This window comes from Manis pentadactyla, chromosome 1, assembly GCF_030020395.1.
Source record: "Manis pentadactyla isolate mManPen7 chromosome 1, mManPen7.hap1, whole genome shotgun sequence".
NCBI classification, from domain to species: Eukaryota; Metazoa; Chordata; class Mammalia; order Pholidota; family Manidae; genus Manis; species Manis pentadactyla.
This window is the reverse complement of record NC_080019.1, coordinates 104267029-104284087: the sequence shown is the minus strand read 5'-3', so window position 1 is coordinate 104284087 and position 17059 is coordinate 104267029. Positions and strand designations below refer to the sequence as shown.

At 37.9% G+C, this 17059-nt stretch overlaps 1 protein-coding gene across 1 annotated transcript in view; it reads left to right on the top strand.

Annotated features, from left to right (window-relative positions):
• The window catches only part of SPATA16 (spermatogenesis associated 16), a 203872-nt gene extending 198663 nt beyond the window's left edge, over positions 1 to 5209 (top strand). The window contains exon 10 of the mRNA XM_036930913.2: positions 5111 to 5209. Within this exon, the coding sequence (XP_036786808.2) occupies positions 5111 to 5209 (99 nt within the window). The remainder of the gene's footprint in view (positions 1 to 5110) is intronic.
• The last annotated feature ends 11850 nt before the right edge of the window (positions 5210 to 17059 follow it).

Here is a 17059-nt window from a genome sequence, read left to right as displayed (position 1 = left end):
TATATATATATATATATATTATGGTAAACATTGGTAAGCATTGTCTATAATCGATTTTTAAGAAGGCAACCACAGAATACTGTTGATTTATATTGGACTTGCAGCTAATACATACTATCAGAAACTCACATTCCTCCCCTCCCATCTCTGTCCCCTCATAGCTCTGCCTTTTATAAAGTTGAATTTTGAGACCTAATCTCAAGACTTTGATGTATAAGAAACTATAGTTAGCACAGTTACTGAGGCAACACACCTCACGGAGTACAGGCAAAAATATGGTCTCTAGTAAAGTTGTTTAGCTTTTTATTTCACTTTTTTTTATTCATTAATTTTTTTTTCTATTTACTGAACATACACTTCCAGATTCAAGTATTAATACTACTACTAAATAATAGCAATTTAAACCTTTGCAAATAATTCACATAAATTGTTTAGTTTACTCTCACTAGGATCCTTTGAAATAACTGATGGGTGAGGAAACTTAGGCTCCAAGAGATTAAATGCGTTTGCCCAGTCACACAGCAAGAAAATGCTGGATCTGGGATTCCAGCCCAGATACATCTGACTTACAGCAAGCCATATCTCTGCCATAACCACATTTTGGCTCTGAATAACTGAAAGTATCATTTTTGTTCCTCTTAGCATTTTTTATCTGTTAGAATACCTCTCACATGGTAGACTACAAAAATGGTGTGTTTTTGTTTTGTTCTAATTTGGAGTTTTACTTCATTCTAGGCTGTTATAACAGCTCGATTTTTTAATTCATTCCTGATAATGTGACCTTTTCTCTATCTTATCTTTGTCACCAATCAAGCTCATTTCTTTTTTCTAAAACTGTTCATCCAATGGTATAATTTACTTCACTGAGATGTCATCATCTCAAAGAAACTTCACAGCCATTCCTAATTTTTCCTGCCTTCTTATCTCCACACAGAATGTTTCATCTACTCTATAGCTCTTGCTTTCTAAATGTCTCTTAAATCCTTCATGCAGGCTCTCATCGTAGTTTCCATATCCTATTGCACTGCTGCCCTAATTGATTCACCTGCTTCTAGTCTCCCTGGCTGCTTTCCATTCCACATAATGGTACCAGATTTATCTTTCTAATCACTTAGCTAAATATTCTCAACTTTTTACAAGCTGACCCCAGTCTATATTTCCTGCTGTATGTATCTCCACTCCCAGGCCCCTCATGCCCATCTATGGGCATTCTATGTTACAAGCAACTCATCCCTATCAAATAGCCCATGTTCTTCCACAACCTTGCTTTTATGGGTGCCATTTCCTTTGTCTGGGATGCATTTCTTGTCCTGGCAATGACCCAGCTCCTATCTCCTCCAATGCACCTCCACATCCTTCAGATAGAATTTGCTGCATTGACACTTTTGCTCACAAAACTTTTTGTATGTAACTATTATATAAGCAATTATGTTTTATTGCAATCATTTTTTCATTAACTGCCTAACCTACATGAATATGAATTTCTCATAAGCAAGCACCTTGATATTTCTGCTTTTCACCCAAGTACAGTGTCAAATACCTAGTAGATGTTCAAAAAATCTTTGCAGGAAAGAATGAGTAAACTTCCTTTGAAATCTGAACTGACTAGAAATTTTCCAGTATTATGTTTTGTTCTATGTAGTTACCTCCACATTTCTTCCTTACTAGAATTATTTGTTCTTGTACTTTTAGAATTTCAATTTTGAGGTCTCTTATACTTCTCAGGCTGTGTTCTCTTTTAGAGTTTCATAGTCATCGTTTTTCAACTTTTAAAATTTATGATAAATGACTGACAAACTTTTGTGTATAAGAATTAAAAGCTCCTGAGAAAATAATTGACAACAATTCCCTTACTCTTTGATGTTGATTATGACTAATAGTCAAATGACAAGTGAGAGTCTTCCTTCCTAATTAGACTTTAGCTCCCCTTGGTCATCTGACATCCCAAAATTCTCCGCAAGCCCATTTGGTCTAATGTCCATATCTCTACAATGCCAAGTCAGCACTGGCACAAGAAAATGTTATCTGCCCACTTTGCAAATGGGAAAATTAGACCCAGAATGACCAAGTAGACTATCTGATATAGTTAAGTAAGTAGATTCTGTACCAGAAAGAAAGTCTAATAAGGCCTCTGTTCCAAAAACTGGCTCATTTCCTTCCTTACATGCTTACATATTTCTTTGTGTTTTATTTCCCTCAGGGCTTTATAGAAATTTCTGTCATTTGCAATCTGTTCTTCTTAGTTATATGAGTCTATTTTCTTTCCAACCAGCATTTTTCTTTCCTTGACTTAAAAAAAGAAAATAAAAAGCCAGCTTTACTAAAAACAGCAGCTCTCCTACACTTCACTAAGTACAGAAGCTAAAATTGATTTACTTTACTGCATATCGTATCATTCATCTAATGGTATAATATAAGAGAATAACCTCTGATTTAAAAAATGGGAAGGCTCATCTTAAGGCTGAACTAACTTAGATTTGAAGTGAGTACAAGTTATGGAATTTTTTGACATGGTGTGTTCTTGGAAATTATCCAGGCCAATCCTTTCTTCACCAAAAATTGGTGAAAACTGAAGCTCAGAATGGCCAACTGACTTCTCTCAGGTCATAGATCATGGTTGTAAGCCAGGCCAAGAGCAGAATTCAACACTTCCAACTCCTTATCCAGTGAGTGGTCTTTCTACCTCTGGCTGTTTCAAATATGAAGACCATGCCTTGTTATTACCTTGCTTTGAGAGTGTCAAAGCTAAACAATGGTAATAATGTGATAGGATATGAAAGTAGTGATTTTTTAACTTGTAAGAGAAAAGAAAGCCTTCTGCTTTGCTCCATACCAGGCATCACTTTGAGTAAGGAAAAATACATTAGTTTCTGAATGTCTTCAGCTCTATTATCAGATAGTAGGATTCTTGAGGGTCTGCCGTATTCTAGGTGCTGGGAATAGTAGACAACATGGAACTAGTTCCTACCTTCTGAAGCTTAAAGCCCAGATGGGGAGACAGATATTGTAAATCATTATAAACAATCAAATAAAAAACTATATTATGCAAAGAGATGAATGGGCTGCTATGTTACTGAGAACCCTAACTTGGTCTGGGCTATCAAGGACATCCCTGAGCACTGGCACTAATGTTGAACCTGAAGTCCAGAGAATAGGTAGGAGCGTTCTATCAGAGGGCGTGGCGTTAGGGAGGTCAGGGCACAGAGAACACTGCACGGCTGTGCTCAGATAACAGATGTACCACAAGGCTGAGGCGAATGGAGTTGACAGAAACAGAACTAGAGGCACAAGTAAAACCAGATCACACAGAGCTTTGTAAGCCAATGTAAGTAAGGACTGGGGAAACCATTTAGGTATTTTTAAGCAAGGGGAAAATGTGACTGAATTTCCATTTTAGAAAGATCATTCCAGTATCATTAGAAGACTGAGTTGAAAGGATAGCATGTACACTAGGTAGGAGTTGAACACATAGGCCAGGTGAGACATGCATGTAGTGTGTACCCTAGACTTCCCAGCTTTATTCAGGGGTACTCTATTCCAGAGCACATCTTGTGTTTCTTTTTTGTCTTTTCTAATGAAAAGAAACCCAATTGTCAACACTGTTGTTACTAAATACAATTAAAAAAAAGAAAAAGACTTCAGCCACCTAATGAACATTTAAAAACAATTATTTTTTCTGTATCCTTGAAAGAAGCTTTTTCTGTTGCATTAGGATTGTAATTTTAAATTGTACTGGGGCTAATTGCAAGCATTCTAATTGTAACGAGCTTTGATTTAAATGATGGATTTCCAGTGCAAATAACATGAGCAAGCCATCAACTCAACTACTGAAGTAACGGGAAAGTGCCATCCATTTTGTTTGTTTTGATTGTGCTCTATGTTAGTTTTTTACTTATGATTATGGTGTAAGTTGGAGAGCATAAATGTATGGGACACATAGACTAATGCATTGTCTTCATGACAGGATCCAAAAATATTCTGCCAAATTATTTTGATGATTGCTTCAATGATCAGACATCATAAACAACAATGCACGTTTGGAGAAATTTACTTGAAGTAATATTAGGTTTTCAGAAGGAACTGTTCATATAAATAAGTTATCTTATTTTCTTAAGGAAACCAATGGGCAGTTTTCATCACCAGTGTGACGTAAAACCTAAACACAGCATACAGATGAGTTTATTAGCATTTATTATTCTCTTTTTGACAATATGAATTATCTTTTGGATGTTACTCTGAATGATAAATCAAGTGATTTAAAAGTAGAACTCAAAATTGGAGCTGTAAGTGCTTTTATCTAAAGTAGATGATATGTTCATGCACCTTGAATAGTAAGTGCTGTAGCTTTCAGCTAACTACGACTATGGGCTCTTCAGGCTAATACAATAGGCAGGTCCTGGGAGTCAGGGTTAAGGATGCATTGTGAATTTCATGAGGGCCCAACTCAGCACAGAGAGACTGTTTTATTCTATAGTTCTTTCTGACATACAGTATAATACATTCAACGAATTGTCATTGAATAATTATGTTTTCCTTGGAGAAAGACTAACAGCTTTCTCTAAGGATTATTGTTTTGTATAGCTTTATCTTATTCCTTAAAGTGTGCCATTTTTAAAGAAAATGTGTTTGTTTTTCAAAATTTCCTTTGAATTGAAAAAAGACATGGTTCTTGCTAAGACAATGTAGAATTTTCATTTTTCTCCCAAGTTGGTTGGGCGTGTCAGAATCTCTGGCTTTGAGGGAGTTGATTTGTTTGTCTTCATTCTTCCTTTTGATAACTGAGTAATTTATTTTTCACCACTTCTTTTTGAACTTCCTGGTTTTACTGACCATTAAATACAGCATGTAATGATAATTCCCCATTCCCACACCCGGCACAGAGGACTGAGTGGTAAAGCAAACTCCTGCACATCTGCTTCATGTTCCCAAAACAGGGGAGCCTACAAGGGAAGCATAAGGAGGATTTCATGTTTAATCATTTCCATCTCTTCCAGCTCTGTTCCAGTATGGACCTGCATGTGCCATTTCATTTTAAATACCTCACCATTTTTTTAAGTACACAAAACCCAGGGAAACAACAACAAATTTTGTATCTGTTTACTTCCTCTAGGTTGGACAAATTGAAGACTTTATATACGAATTAGAGGATAGTTTCTTAAAAACTAAACAACTGAGAGCTGCTCGAAGGCAAAAAACAAAAATGAAGTGACTTCAAACTATGCAGCAAAGCTGTTTTCTGGAAAGCGGGCGTGACCACCAAGACATCCCAGGAAAGGGGCCGTAGCCTGACTGTGGCAGCCCAAGTGGAGGCCTGTCGCCCAGTGGGTGAGGTGGCTCTCCCTATGGCTCATCTTTAGCACAGACGTTCTATACTTTATTAATCTCAACTGGCAGCAATAAATATTCTCAGCAAGTTTGACATGCTTCTTCAAATTCATCTTATTTAGTTTAATAGCTTATAAAATGACCATTGCTGCTTTGTTCTTTCAAAACTGACTACAGTACACCAGGTCTACCAAGTATACTCACAGCGTATGTGCATATCCATGTGTATCACTAAACCTTATTCACATACCTTATACAGATATGGGCAAATAATATAAACGCAAATTTTAAAAATTATAAAGCTGATGATACACAATCCTTATCAAGATAGTCCTATGTGGTATGGCTGATATTACTAGTTATTAACATCTCTATTCTTTCCTCCGGATCCTTTGTAATGTCTCCCCTTAAATGACTCAACACAATGCACACGTCTAATAAGATACTGAGCCAGTAGCCATTGCTCAAGACCTCAGCTGCCACCTGCCAAGGGGGTTTGGCAACAGGGCAAGGAGGAACTCAGATACAGAGTAAAATAGACAACAACACATAATTTTTAAAAATAGTGGGGAAAAAATGAATAGAAGCTCAGAGCGCATTAATAATAACATGGAAAGAAAAGAAGAGAAGAAAATACTTAGTGTTTTTTCATTGTACATGAGATTGGAAAGGAATCAATAATTAAATCTTAAATATATGTTAGACTGGTATAGTCATAATTATGAAAGCTATAAATATTTTAAGTTTTTTATATAAAATACAATCTTGGCTTCCCTAAGGACCATTTGCTTAATTTTTGCCTTGCTCAAATAGTCCTCTTTTCTCCCCCACTCTACCCAGAAGAACACCATCATCGCTACCACCTTCCCTCAGGTTAGTTAGTAATATAACTGTAGTTGTTACCAGGCTATGGATGTGGAATTCCTCATTTCTTGTCTTCTGGAAGGGAAGAATTCAGACAAAAGACCTGATAGAGAATTAAAGCCACAAAGGTTTTTTTTTTTATTTGGCAAAGCAAAAGGAAAGGATGCTCAGAAGACAGAGGAGTGGGCTGACCCGAAGGCTGGTTTGCAGCCTGCAGAGGTTTACTTTGTGATTTTTTTATGGGGCTTTATTTGGCTTCCTCCCTCCCATTTTGTCATTCTCACACAACCCTTTGGATCCACCTTGGCCCCTCCCCTTCAGCCTCTTTGCAAGTTTGTGTTCGCCATTTTTCCCATGAGCACCTAAGTGAAACCCACAGAGAGGCCAAAACTCCAATGTAAATATTATAATGATATTATAATGACCACTTGTTCTGTTATCACTGCTGGCCATTGTCCAGAAATTTACCACTATAAAAAACAAAATGAAAAAATCCTCATCACATCACTAGGAAATGAAGCTTGTCTGCTTTGAATTTTAACTTCAGTGTTAAAATTTAATTTCCAAGAGAATTTCTATATTCTGTGAGTTTTGTTTTTTATTTGGGTTGGGATCTTAGCACTGCCTGTTTCCTTACACAGCTATTTTCTCAAAGTGCTATTGATATTCAATAGCTCATCAATTGCTTTGTCTTTGTCCTTTGAAAATTAGGCTCCTCCCATTCCACAATGCCTCAAGACTGTATTTGAAAATAATATAATTACAATTATTAGATTATGGCTTCACTGACCGTTTCTCCCAAATCCACACTAAACAGCCACTGGTTATTTTAGCTGGGGCTTGAAGGGAAAGGAGTAAAGTTCTCAGAAAAAAACTAGTCAATATTCATAGCTCTTCAACAAAGTATCAAATTCTCAGAATTCTTAATATGTCAGTAGCAATGTCCTTAGGAATGACTTTTGCACGTGTTTTCAACACTAGTGTCAGGAGTCTTGAATAACAATATTGCAGCACAATTCACTGCCCCTGGCTCCCATCCCTTTGTTTATAGGTTGCGTGCAAAGGAAGGATTTTTAGTTAAAAAAAAAAAAATTAATACTAGAGAAAGCAAAATTTACACCATACTTTCAGAAAGCTTATTTCATTTCAGTTTTAAAGGAATTTCATCATGTATGCATTTTCTCCATTTTTACAATTGAGGAAACCAGGATCCAAAGAGCTTAATGCCTTGCTTAACTTCAAAGACTTGTTTTGTCCCCAACTTACTATTTGAAATGTGGTCATTGAAACAGCAGCATCCTCATCACCAGGAAATCCATGAGAAATGCAGGATTTTAAACTCCTCCCTAGATCTAGATCTGTTGAATCAGAACCTACATTTTAAACAAGATCCCTGGGTGATTTATATGCATATTAAAGTTTGAAAATCATTCCTTTACCATATTGAAAAACATTTTCCTGCAAATATTAATCTGACACAGGGACTGACAGTATAGCCACTCTTACACTTTGGTCCAAATGAGTATTTCCTAATATAATCACTTCTGCAAAGGTTTACACACCAAAAGAATGAAAAATCAAAAGTTCAGTGACAGAAGGATGTGTATGCTTTCTCTGTCATTTTGAAGATATATGGGATTTTATTCTGTAACATTTCAAAGAATGAACGGAAACAAACAAGAGACATATTGGCTGAAAAGGAGAAGTGATATACACTTGATGACCAGACCAATTTGAATATTATTAATTGTATATTAGTCCATGCCCTAAATGCGCCAATAATCTCAACTTCCTTGGTCTTCCACTGCTTCCTATGCCCCTCCATCAGCAGCTGATGCATCTGGATGAGGAGCATCGCTCTGCTCATCTCTAGTGCTACTGATCTCAAGTGTTAACTGGTCTTTCAAGGTATCTAAACAGATTCTTCCCAACCTGTCCACCTTAGAGTAATAAATTCTGTCTGTAAAAATGTATTTTGTGGAATTGCTATGGGATATTTTTCTGAAAGAAATAGTTCTTCAGAAGTCCCACTTCCAAAGGAGGAATCCTAAAGGAAGCCACCTATGCTCACCTATGCTCATGAAAATCATGTGCTCTGATACACATTTGCCTTGGTGCACTTGATCATTCTCAGTTATTCCCTGATCATCCTTCAGGGCATTTTGCTGTTGTTTGTGTGTGTAGAGGTTCAGAATATGTCACCCTAAAATATGCCATGTTGACACATTTTGAATTATTTTAAATTACAGGTACCTGATGAAAAACCAGTGCAAGGACACTCTGACCTTCCTTTATCCCCCTGAAAGTAGGAAATAAATCTCCTATGTAAAAGGTACCCTCCCTGTACTGGGAGAATAGAAGACATCCTTATCACCAAAGACAGGAAGTTTAGGAAGTTTAGGCCTGAAGGCTATAATAAACCAACCTTGCTAATTCATCACCAGTTACTACCCCTAGCCCAAACCCCTCTGCTTTGTCAATTCTACACAAACTTATTGTTTCTTTAGCTAAAAGGTATAAAAGCTGCCTGCTCTGGTCACTTCTTTGAGTCTCATCTTTGTGGGGCTCCTGTTTTTTTCATATGTAATTCATTTGTTTTTCTGCTCTTTATATCTTTTTATTACAGAGGGATCTCAGCTAGAATTAGAAGGATAGAGGGAAAACTATTCTTTTTTTCTCCTCTACTGATACTTGCTTTTTTCAACTTTTCAGTTTCAAACTTTTCAAACCTATGGAAAAATGGCAAGAATAATACAATGTAATTGATATACCCTTCACATAGATTTCCCCAATTATTAACATTTTGCCTCATTCATTTTCTCTCTGCCTCAAGGTATCTGTCTTTCGTCAGTAAAATCCTCTATAACATATTCCATAGAGAAACCAAATTATTTCTTTTTTTTTATCATCTTATCATGAACACACTATCCTAATCCCCCACTTGCAGGTCTCAATTTTTTCTCTGCATCAAATTAGCCAAGTGGCCACAGTTACTTAGACACTGCTGAGGGAAGAGGCTATGGACAGCACAGACCACATTGTCCTTGGTCCCTCTCCCTCTCCTCGCTGCCAGCCTTTCTGTGGCATCCCCTTGGTGGTCACAGCAGCATTCAGCAGGGGCAGAGTCCTTGAAGAAGAAAACCAAATAGCCAAAGTCATTTGCTACTTGCTGACAAGATGCAGCTTCACAGCTGGTAATTCACACATTTGTATATCTTCAAGGGTAGCAAATCTGTATTCTTTGAGAACAGATGATGAAATTTTTGAAAACAGGAAATATTACTCAGAACCCAAACTGGTGAACAGATAGTCAACTGAGTAAAGCTACTCCGCGTCCAAGATCATGTGCATCTCTGAAGTAATGGCACACACAAAGGCAACTGCACTAAGTATAGCTTTCCAAGGTGACTTCATTGAAGTGAACTACGTGTACCTGGTATCAACATGCTAGTATGTTTATTTAAAGAATCTGTCTTCCCAGGCACTCCATATGCTTCTGATGGAACAGAAAATTGGATGAATTAAAAAACCTGCCTAGAAAATATTCTGTCAGTATGTATCTGCCTAGAAAATATTCTGTCAGTATGTATCATGAACCCTAAAGATGTTTATACCTTTTATTCCCCCAAAATTCCACTTTTAGGAAGCTATACTAAAAGAATAATCAAATATGTGTCAAAAGATAAAAGTTCAAAGGACTTCATCACAGGGTCATTTTAAATAGAAAAATAAAATGAACTCAACCAAAATTTCCCAACATACAGTAATAGACTAAATGATTTATGACAGTCTATTCAATGTTTAACCTAATAACATATAAAATTTTTATAATGTTAAAAGAAAAAAGATATAAAACAACTCTATACAGCACAATTATAACTAGGTTATAAAATATATGCATATTAAAAACTGGAAGGAAATACAGCAAGATATTAAAAATGGTTATCTTTAGTGGGGGCAGTTATGGGTGATTTTATTATCTTTCCTTAATATTGTGCAATAAGTATATGTTCCTGATAATAAGAAAAAATCCTTTAAAGTATTCTTATTATTTAGTATCACTCTGCAGAGAAAGGCCAATTCATATTAGCTTTTCTTTGCCTGTTTACAAGAAAAAAATTATTCTGATACTTGCATCACAGATAATTGCCATTGCCTAGAAGCCAATGGAAACATTTACAAAATTCTTTGTGGCATAAAATTTTTTATGACTGTCTCCATGAAACATCCCTGAGACAGCCCAGAAGGTCACTGAAGTAGCTATTACGCAGAGCACCAATTGTGGTACTTGCCTTTACCAATACCAACATGATACCACATGTAGGACGTCCCTATCTCCCTTGCTTATGTTCTTCATAACATTTCTCCTCTGACTGTTTTGTTTCATTCTTTCCTGTACTCACAGGATATCATCTCATAAAATATGAGATGATCACAGACCAAAGTCCCTTAAATCAAAACGTATTGTGAGGTGAGAGACCAGACAGAGCAAAGCTTTGATTTACTGTTGCTTGATTCATTGAGATGGTGTGATGGAGTCCAAGTTCAATCAGATACTGCACAAGTTACCTGATGCACTCAGCAGTTCCCTGGGCTCCCGGGACATGGATACAAAGGACTATTGTGCAGCTTTGACAAGCAGCAGATTGTCAAGATGCAATGGAATGGAGTGATACCTGGGGGCAAGCACCTATTTTTGGCAAATCATCAAAGCAAGGGAAAGTCTGAAAACACACCCAAAGAGCATCCCAAAAGTTATAAATATAGACAATTCTGTTTGTGCATTAATGAAAGGAAGCCAGAAACAGAATGCTGGAGATTATTAGAGTTCAAAATCACTCTCCACATACATTCTTTAATAAATGGTATGGGAACTTGAAATTAAATATTGGATATGCTCTTTTGTTGTGATCTTCTATTGATCCAAGACAATGTGCAGAACTAATGCACATTAATATTCAAGACTTTAACTTTCTTTTTAAATAAGTGTTTGGGGAAGTAGAAAGGCAAATATTTAGTGAGAAATGGGAAGACTAAATCCCTGGTATTGAAAGCAAGCCAGCTTTTTCTCTAAGTTTTGTGCATCAGGTTTATAAATATGAACAATTGTGTCAGACCCTGCTTCCTTAACATCAGCAGGGAAAAACTGGTGTAGTACAGCTATTAAACGTAAAGCCCCAAGAACAGCACCTGGAGAGTTGGCTGCTGCTGATGGTAACCATGATATGGAAAGCAGATGATATGGCTTAGATTTTGAAGGGCTGGATTCAAGTCCTAGCTCTTTTATAAAGAGGGAGAATGATTCTTTCCCTTCTAAATACAGTTAATAAAATTGCAATATCTTTGTATGGTGACAGTTGGTAACTGCATTTATCATGGTGAGCATTTTGCAATGTATGTAATTGTTCAATCACTATATTGTGCACCTGAAAGCAATATAATTTTGTACATCAACTAGGCTTCAATTAAAATAATAATAATAATTCTTTCCCAACTAATAAGGTTTCAGTAAGAAGCAAATGATTTTTAAACTCTGAAGCAATAATACCTGAGCCTCATAGACAATTCACTCTGAGCTGGGCATTCCTATTTAGTCTTAGCTACAACTGAGAAGAGAAGTGTTAGTATCTCTTCTTCTAGATAACTAACCTGAGGCATAGAGGTGAAGTGATTTCGTCATAGCTAGCAGGCAGCAAAACTGGAGTTCATACTCAGAGTTGGGATTTGATATACTGCCTCTCTGTGTTTAATTGTTGTATTACTATATTTAAGACCTGGTGGGTCCCAGGTAATACTAACATTATACATACCGGGAATGCCTGAAGATGAGCCCAGGACCTCTCTCTGTGTCCAATACAGTAGCCACTAATCACACAGGACTATCAAGCCCTTGAAATGTGCCAAGTGCAACAAAAGAACTAAGTTTAATTTTAACTTTAATTTTTTATCTTAACTTTAAAAAGTTAAATTTTAAAAACTTACAATTCAGTTAGTTATTGGAAAATAAGGTATATGTGGAACAATTTAGGTATGAAAATCTACTTTTTAACTGTGAATTTTATGAAATAGAAGTATAAAAAAGTATTTCCAAAGAAAACTTATCATCCAAATTGAGAGAGTCTATAAGTGTAAGATACACACCTGATTTCAAAGACTTAGTATTTAAAAAAAAGGCGGGGAAGAGGGGAAATACCCCAATAACAATTTAAATATTTATTACATGTTGAAATGATAATATTTTGGATATAGTGATTCAAGGAAAATATATTTTTTAAATGCATTCCACCAGTTTCTTTTTTTCCTTTCTGTAGTGTAGCTAAAAAAAACATTCAAAATTGCATATGTGGCTCACATTATGTTTCTATCAACCACCACTGACTGGCCTGGACAATGTATCAGCTGAAACCGGGAGCTCTCCCCTCCTCCTAGCTGGAGGGGCTGAACAATAACTTGGCCTTCCTACCCTGGCTGTAAGTTACCATGAGCCCCAAGGTCCCCAGCAGAAGGAAGCTGGCTTCCCAGACCCCCAGCTGTGAAAGCCCGGAAGTCTGTTGGTGGCCCCCATGATGAGTTTGTTCTCGTGCTGGTAAAGGGGAACAAAAGATACCATCCCAAAATGTGCCACTTTAGCATATTGATTATTTTGATTAAATTAATCTCCCATGTGAAAGGTACCCTCTCTGTAGCAGGAGAGTGGAAGGCTTTCTTATCAGCAGCAACAGGGAATTCAGACAGGGGATGGCTATATAAACAAACCTAGTTACTTCTTTACTAATCAGCTACCTCAAGCCCAAACAAACCTCTTTGTCTTGTCAATTTTTCACAACTTCATTGTTTTCCTGTCTAGGAGGCATAAAAGCTTGCCACTTCGATCACTTTGACCAGCCTCCTATCTTTGGGGCTCCTGTACATAACAAAATTAAATTTGTGCTTCTCCTCTTAATCTGTCTTATGCCAATAGTAAACCAGCCAAGGAACCTAGATGGGAGGAAGGGAGGAGATTTCCTCCCATGCGTTTGCTAAGAAGATGAGAGATCAACAAGGCAGCAGGTCCTGCTCCTGGAACGTACGCCAGCAGAATGTGCAGCGCAGTGCCCGGCACCTAGCACACCTACCTGTGCTCGTCAAGAACACATCCTGCTGAACCTCACTTTCAGTTTCCCTAATAAGGTCTATCAACCCATAGAACTGTTGAATTTGCTGTGGCTCATGACAGACAGTTAGCACAAAGAGACCCACTTTGCTTGACAGGGGCTCCTAGGAACAGCTGGAGGGAAGGATCCTAGGAAAAGACTGAATTTTCTGCTAATAAGCAGGTTGATACTCAAAGAGTACTGAGATCTGTGGTCTTATTGTGACATGACACATGTGTACCTACCACAGGAGAAGCCAAGGACATAATGTTTACATCGTCAGCAATGGTTGTCCCGTGTCACATAATCCCATAGAAATAGAATTAGCAGCACAGTGAAGCTCTCAAACTATCACACAATACCCCATTTATCTCAGAATAAAGCTGAAAGACATATGAGGTATATGCTCCAGGGACAGTGGACCCCCTATTCACTAGCAAGCATGATAGAGGGCTACCTATTGATGAGAAAATCCCCCTCTGTTGAAATGCTAACTAAATGTCCACTGAAAGCATCCAACTAGGCCAGAATGTGATACAGACCTAGGAGCGTAATATGGAATAGTATAAAAAGCATCGACTTTCTCATTATGTGATCCAGCACTCAGTCTCCTAATCTGTGAAAACAGTGATAAGAGTCCTTGTATGGGTATTGATAGAATTAGGGCGATCATGTATTTTAATTGCATAGACTCTGTGGGAAACATACTAGAGACACTGAATCTTGGTGCCCTCCCTCTGAGAGATAGAAGAGTGAAAATAGTCTCTGCCCTGAAAGAGTTGCACTACAGCCAGAGGAGCAGACAGCCCAGGACCTGTGCCCCAAGCCCAGAGGCAGGGCCAACCAGGGTGTAGCTGCGTGGCCTGTCAGTGGCAGGAAGGAAGGAGGGGTTGCTGTGCCCCAGTGCATGATTGCAGGGCAACCAGAAGGCGGATACTCAGAGGCAAGAGAAGGCAGGAACATGATACCCACGATGTACGAAGTGGGACTGATATGAAATGACCCCAGGACAAAAAGTAGATTTGCTTCCTTGAAAATAAAATTGCTTTCAGTTTGTTTCCCTTGTCATTTGCCTTGCTCATAAATGTTCAGCACAGAAAAACCAATTATTTGAGGTGTTTAATGAGCTGTGCTCCAAATAATCACAATTTTAAACTAAATATGTGTGTGTGTTACCAGAATTCTAGATTTTTATATAATAGAAACATGCCTTCCCTCTCCTACTTTACAACCAAGCATCTTTTCTTATTTCTATTCTATCTCAAATCCCAGCTCTCCCCACCCCATTCCCTTTGTTCCCCTGCTCACAGCCTTGGCAAAGGCTTTCTAGCACCTTTCATGGGTTACTATTCCCAATGGGCTCCATTTGCCCAAGTCTCTCCTCACTCCACCCTCCTCCACATTGCGAGCAGAGCCATCTTTTCAAACCCCACGGGTGTCCATCGGCACCGCTTTTCACACTGTGAGCAGCTCCCGTTTCTCCAGAACAGGCCAGACCGCACGGGACGCTCTGAGGCTTCAAGGCCCAGTCCTGCCTCATTGCCCTCCCTACCCTAGTCAGGAACTCCCCAGAGTTCAGAGACGTGGGGCACCACACCCTGATGATCTCCCGCCTTCTAACTTGCTCTCGTGTGTCCCTGTGCCTTTTCCCTGCTTGTTTGCTTGGCCTTCAAAGCCTCAGTTCCAAATGTCCCTCATTCTTTAAAACCTCCATCCCGTCACGCTGACTTCTCCAAGCAGGCAGGCTTTATCACCCTCTTCTCCACGCTCACATGACACTCTGCTCATACCTCTAAAATAACTCTAGTCATATGACATCACATAAGAATGAATTACATACATACACGGTCTTTTTCTCCATTACATGGTGCACTTTTTGGGGAATTGGACACCCTTTTTATTTCCAGTTCAGTGATGGGGTTGGGCAAGATATCACCTTAGTCCTTTAAAGAGTCAATAGTCTTTAAATAGTCCTTTAAAGAGATTAAAATAAAGTAAATTCTGCAAAATATTTATAGGAAGGTAGAAAAATAGGTGTAGCAGAAGAAAAGGAAAGAGAAGGGGGATGTTTAGCAATTGAGTTTAGAATTTAACACAATTGGTTTTTTAGCCTTGTTCCTAGAGTTGAAATTGCTGTGCTGTGATCAAGGACAACCCACATTGTTTCTCTCTATGTATCTCAGTCTATCTGTAAAATAGAAGTAAGAATAAATATCTTACATCCATGGCTCTGTTATGGAAGTAAATGAATGGAAAGAATGGCTTTAAAATTCCAGTTTGGAGTTGAATCCAAGGTCATTCTTCCTTTTTTAACATTTATTTTTTCAGAAAAGGAAAATTGGAAATTTGCTCTAAAATTTTTATTGAAAAAATATTCTCTTTTATTGAATAATGATAGGAGATAAAACATGCCACAGTTCCAACTCATCCCCCTTTATTAATGAATTAAGCCACATCAAAATGCAATAAAGAGGGTATAAGAGGCTCCTAAGAATCATTCAAATTTTTATCAGTCATTTTCCCTCCATAAAATGAGCATTTCTATTAAAATGATATTACATAAAAATGGAATTTTAATGTGCGGAGATTCTTTAAAATCAAGGGGCCACCTGGTGAAAGGCAGGTTTAAAGCTATTTTTCCCTCTGTAGAAATTAGAAATGAAAGAAATCAGAAATGAATGAAATTAGAAAATACAAAACCAAAACAGCCAGAAAATAAAACATGCTCCCCAAATGTGGATGCATTAGTACATCCAACTCAAAGATGCCTATAGTTAAGAAGTTCTGCACATGGGTTATGCAGGAAGACACAGGCTCAAGGGAAGGAGCAATGTGAGACAGAAAACAGGATTGCACCATCACCAAACAGGCGAAAACATGAACTGATTACTTGCCAACAAAGTATATGCCATGAGAAAGAGTCACAGTAGGCAAAAAACACAATAAAGTTGAAAGGATGGACACTCCAGCGGGAAATGGGCTCCTTAAAGAACAGGAGAGGGACACATTTGGTAAATTTGTATCGATAGCCAAGCTTGGATGTCATTTTCAAAATATGACTACAGTGAGGAATAGAAAGCATTTCAAATTGAGAAGTGTTGAGACAATAAACAGACAATTTCATACACTGTATTTGTAAATATTTAGGGCATGTGAGTATTTATCTTCATCATCGCTGAGGAATTTTAGTTTGAAAAACAATGGAAAATGTATGTGAAAACCAAAGACCCCAAAACAAGACGCTCCCAGGGTGTGAGCTGAGCACCTTGGAGAGTGCGTTGCCCGCACTGCTCCCGCAGACACAGCAGAGGCATCACTTTCCTACACCCGATGTCTTCTCCAAGTGTCCTAGAAGAACTGGGTCTCCCAAGGGCCCTCATTCACTGTTAAGAGTCTTTTATGAACAGGAAGAATCTAGCTGAAAGCTACAAAGTACTTCAGGAGTCTACAAGGCCACAAATCACAATGACTATTATCTCCTGTTGGAGTTTTTCACCTCACTGCCAGATCTCAGTACTGACATTTTACACTTGCGATATTGTGATTTATAAGAAATACATATTTAGTTATTCGTATGTATATATATATATATATATATATAGTCTTTGCCCACAGTTCCTGGCTTACAGCTCCCAAAACCCTCAGAATTTCCTAAATCCTGTGTAACACCCTGGGCTTGTGACTGCCATCTAAACTGGGCTGCCAAGGAGGGCTTCAGTGGAACCCCTGATCTGCAG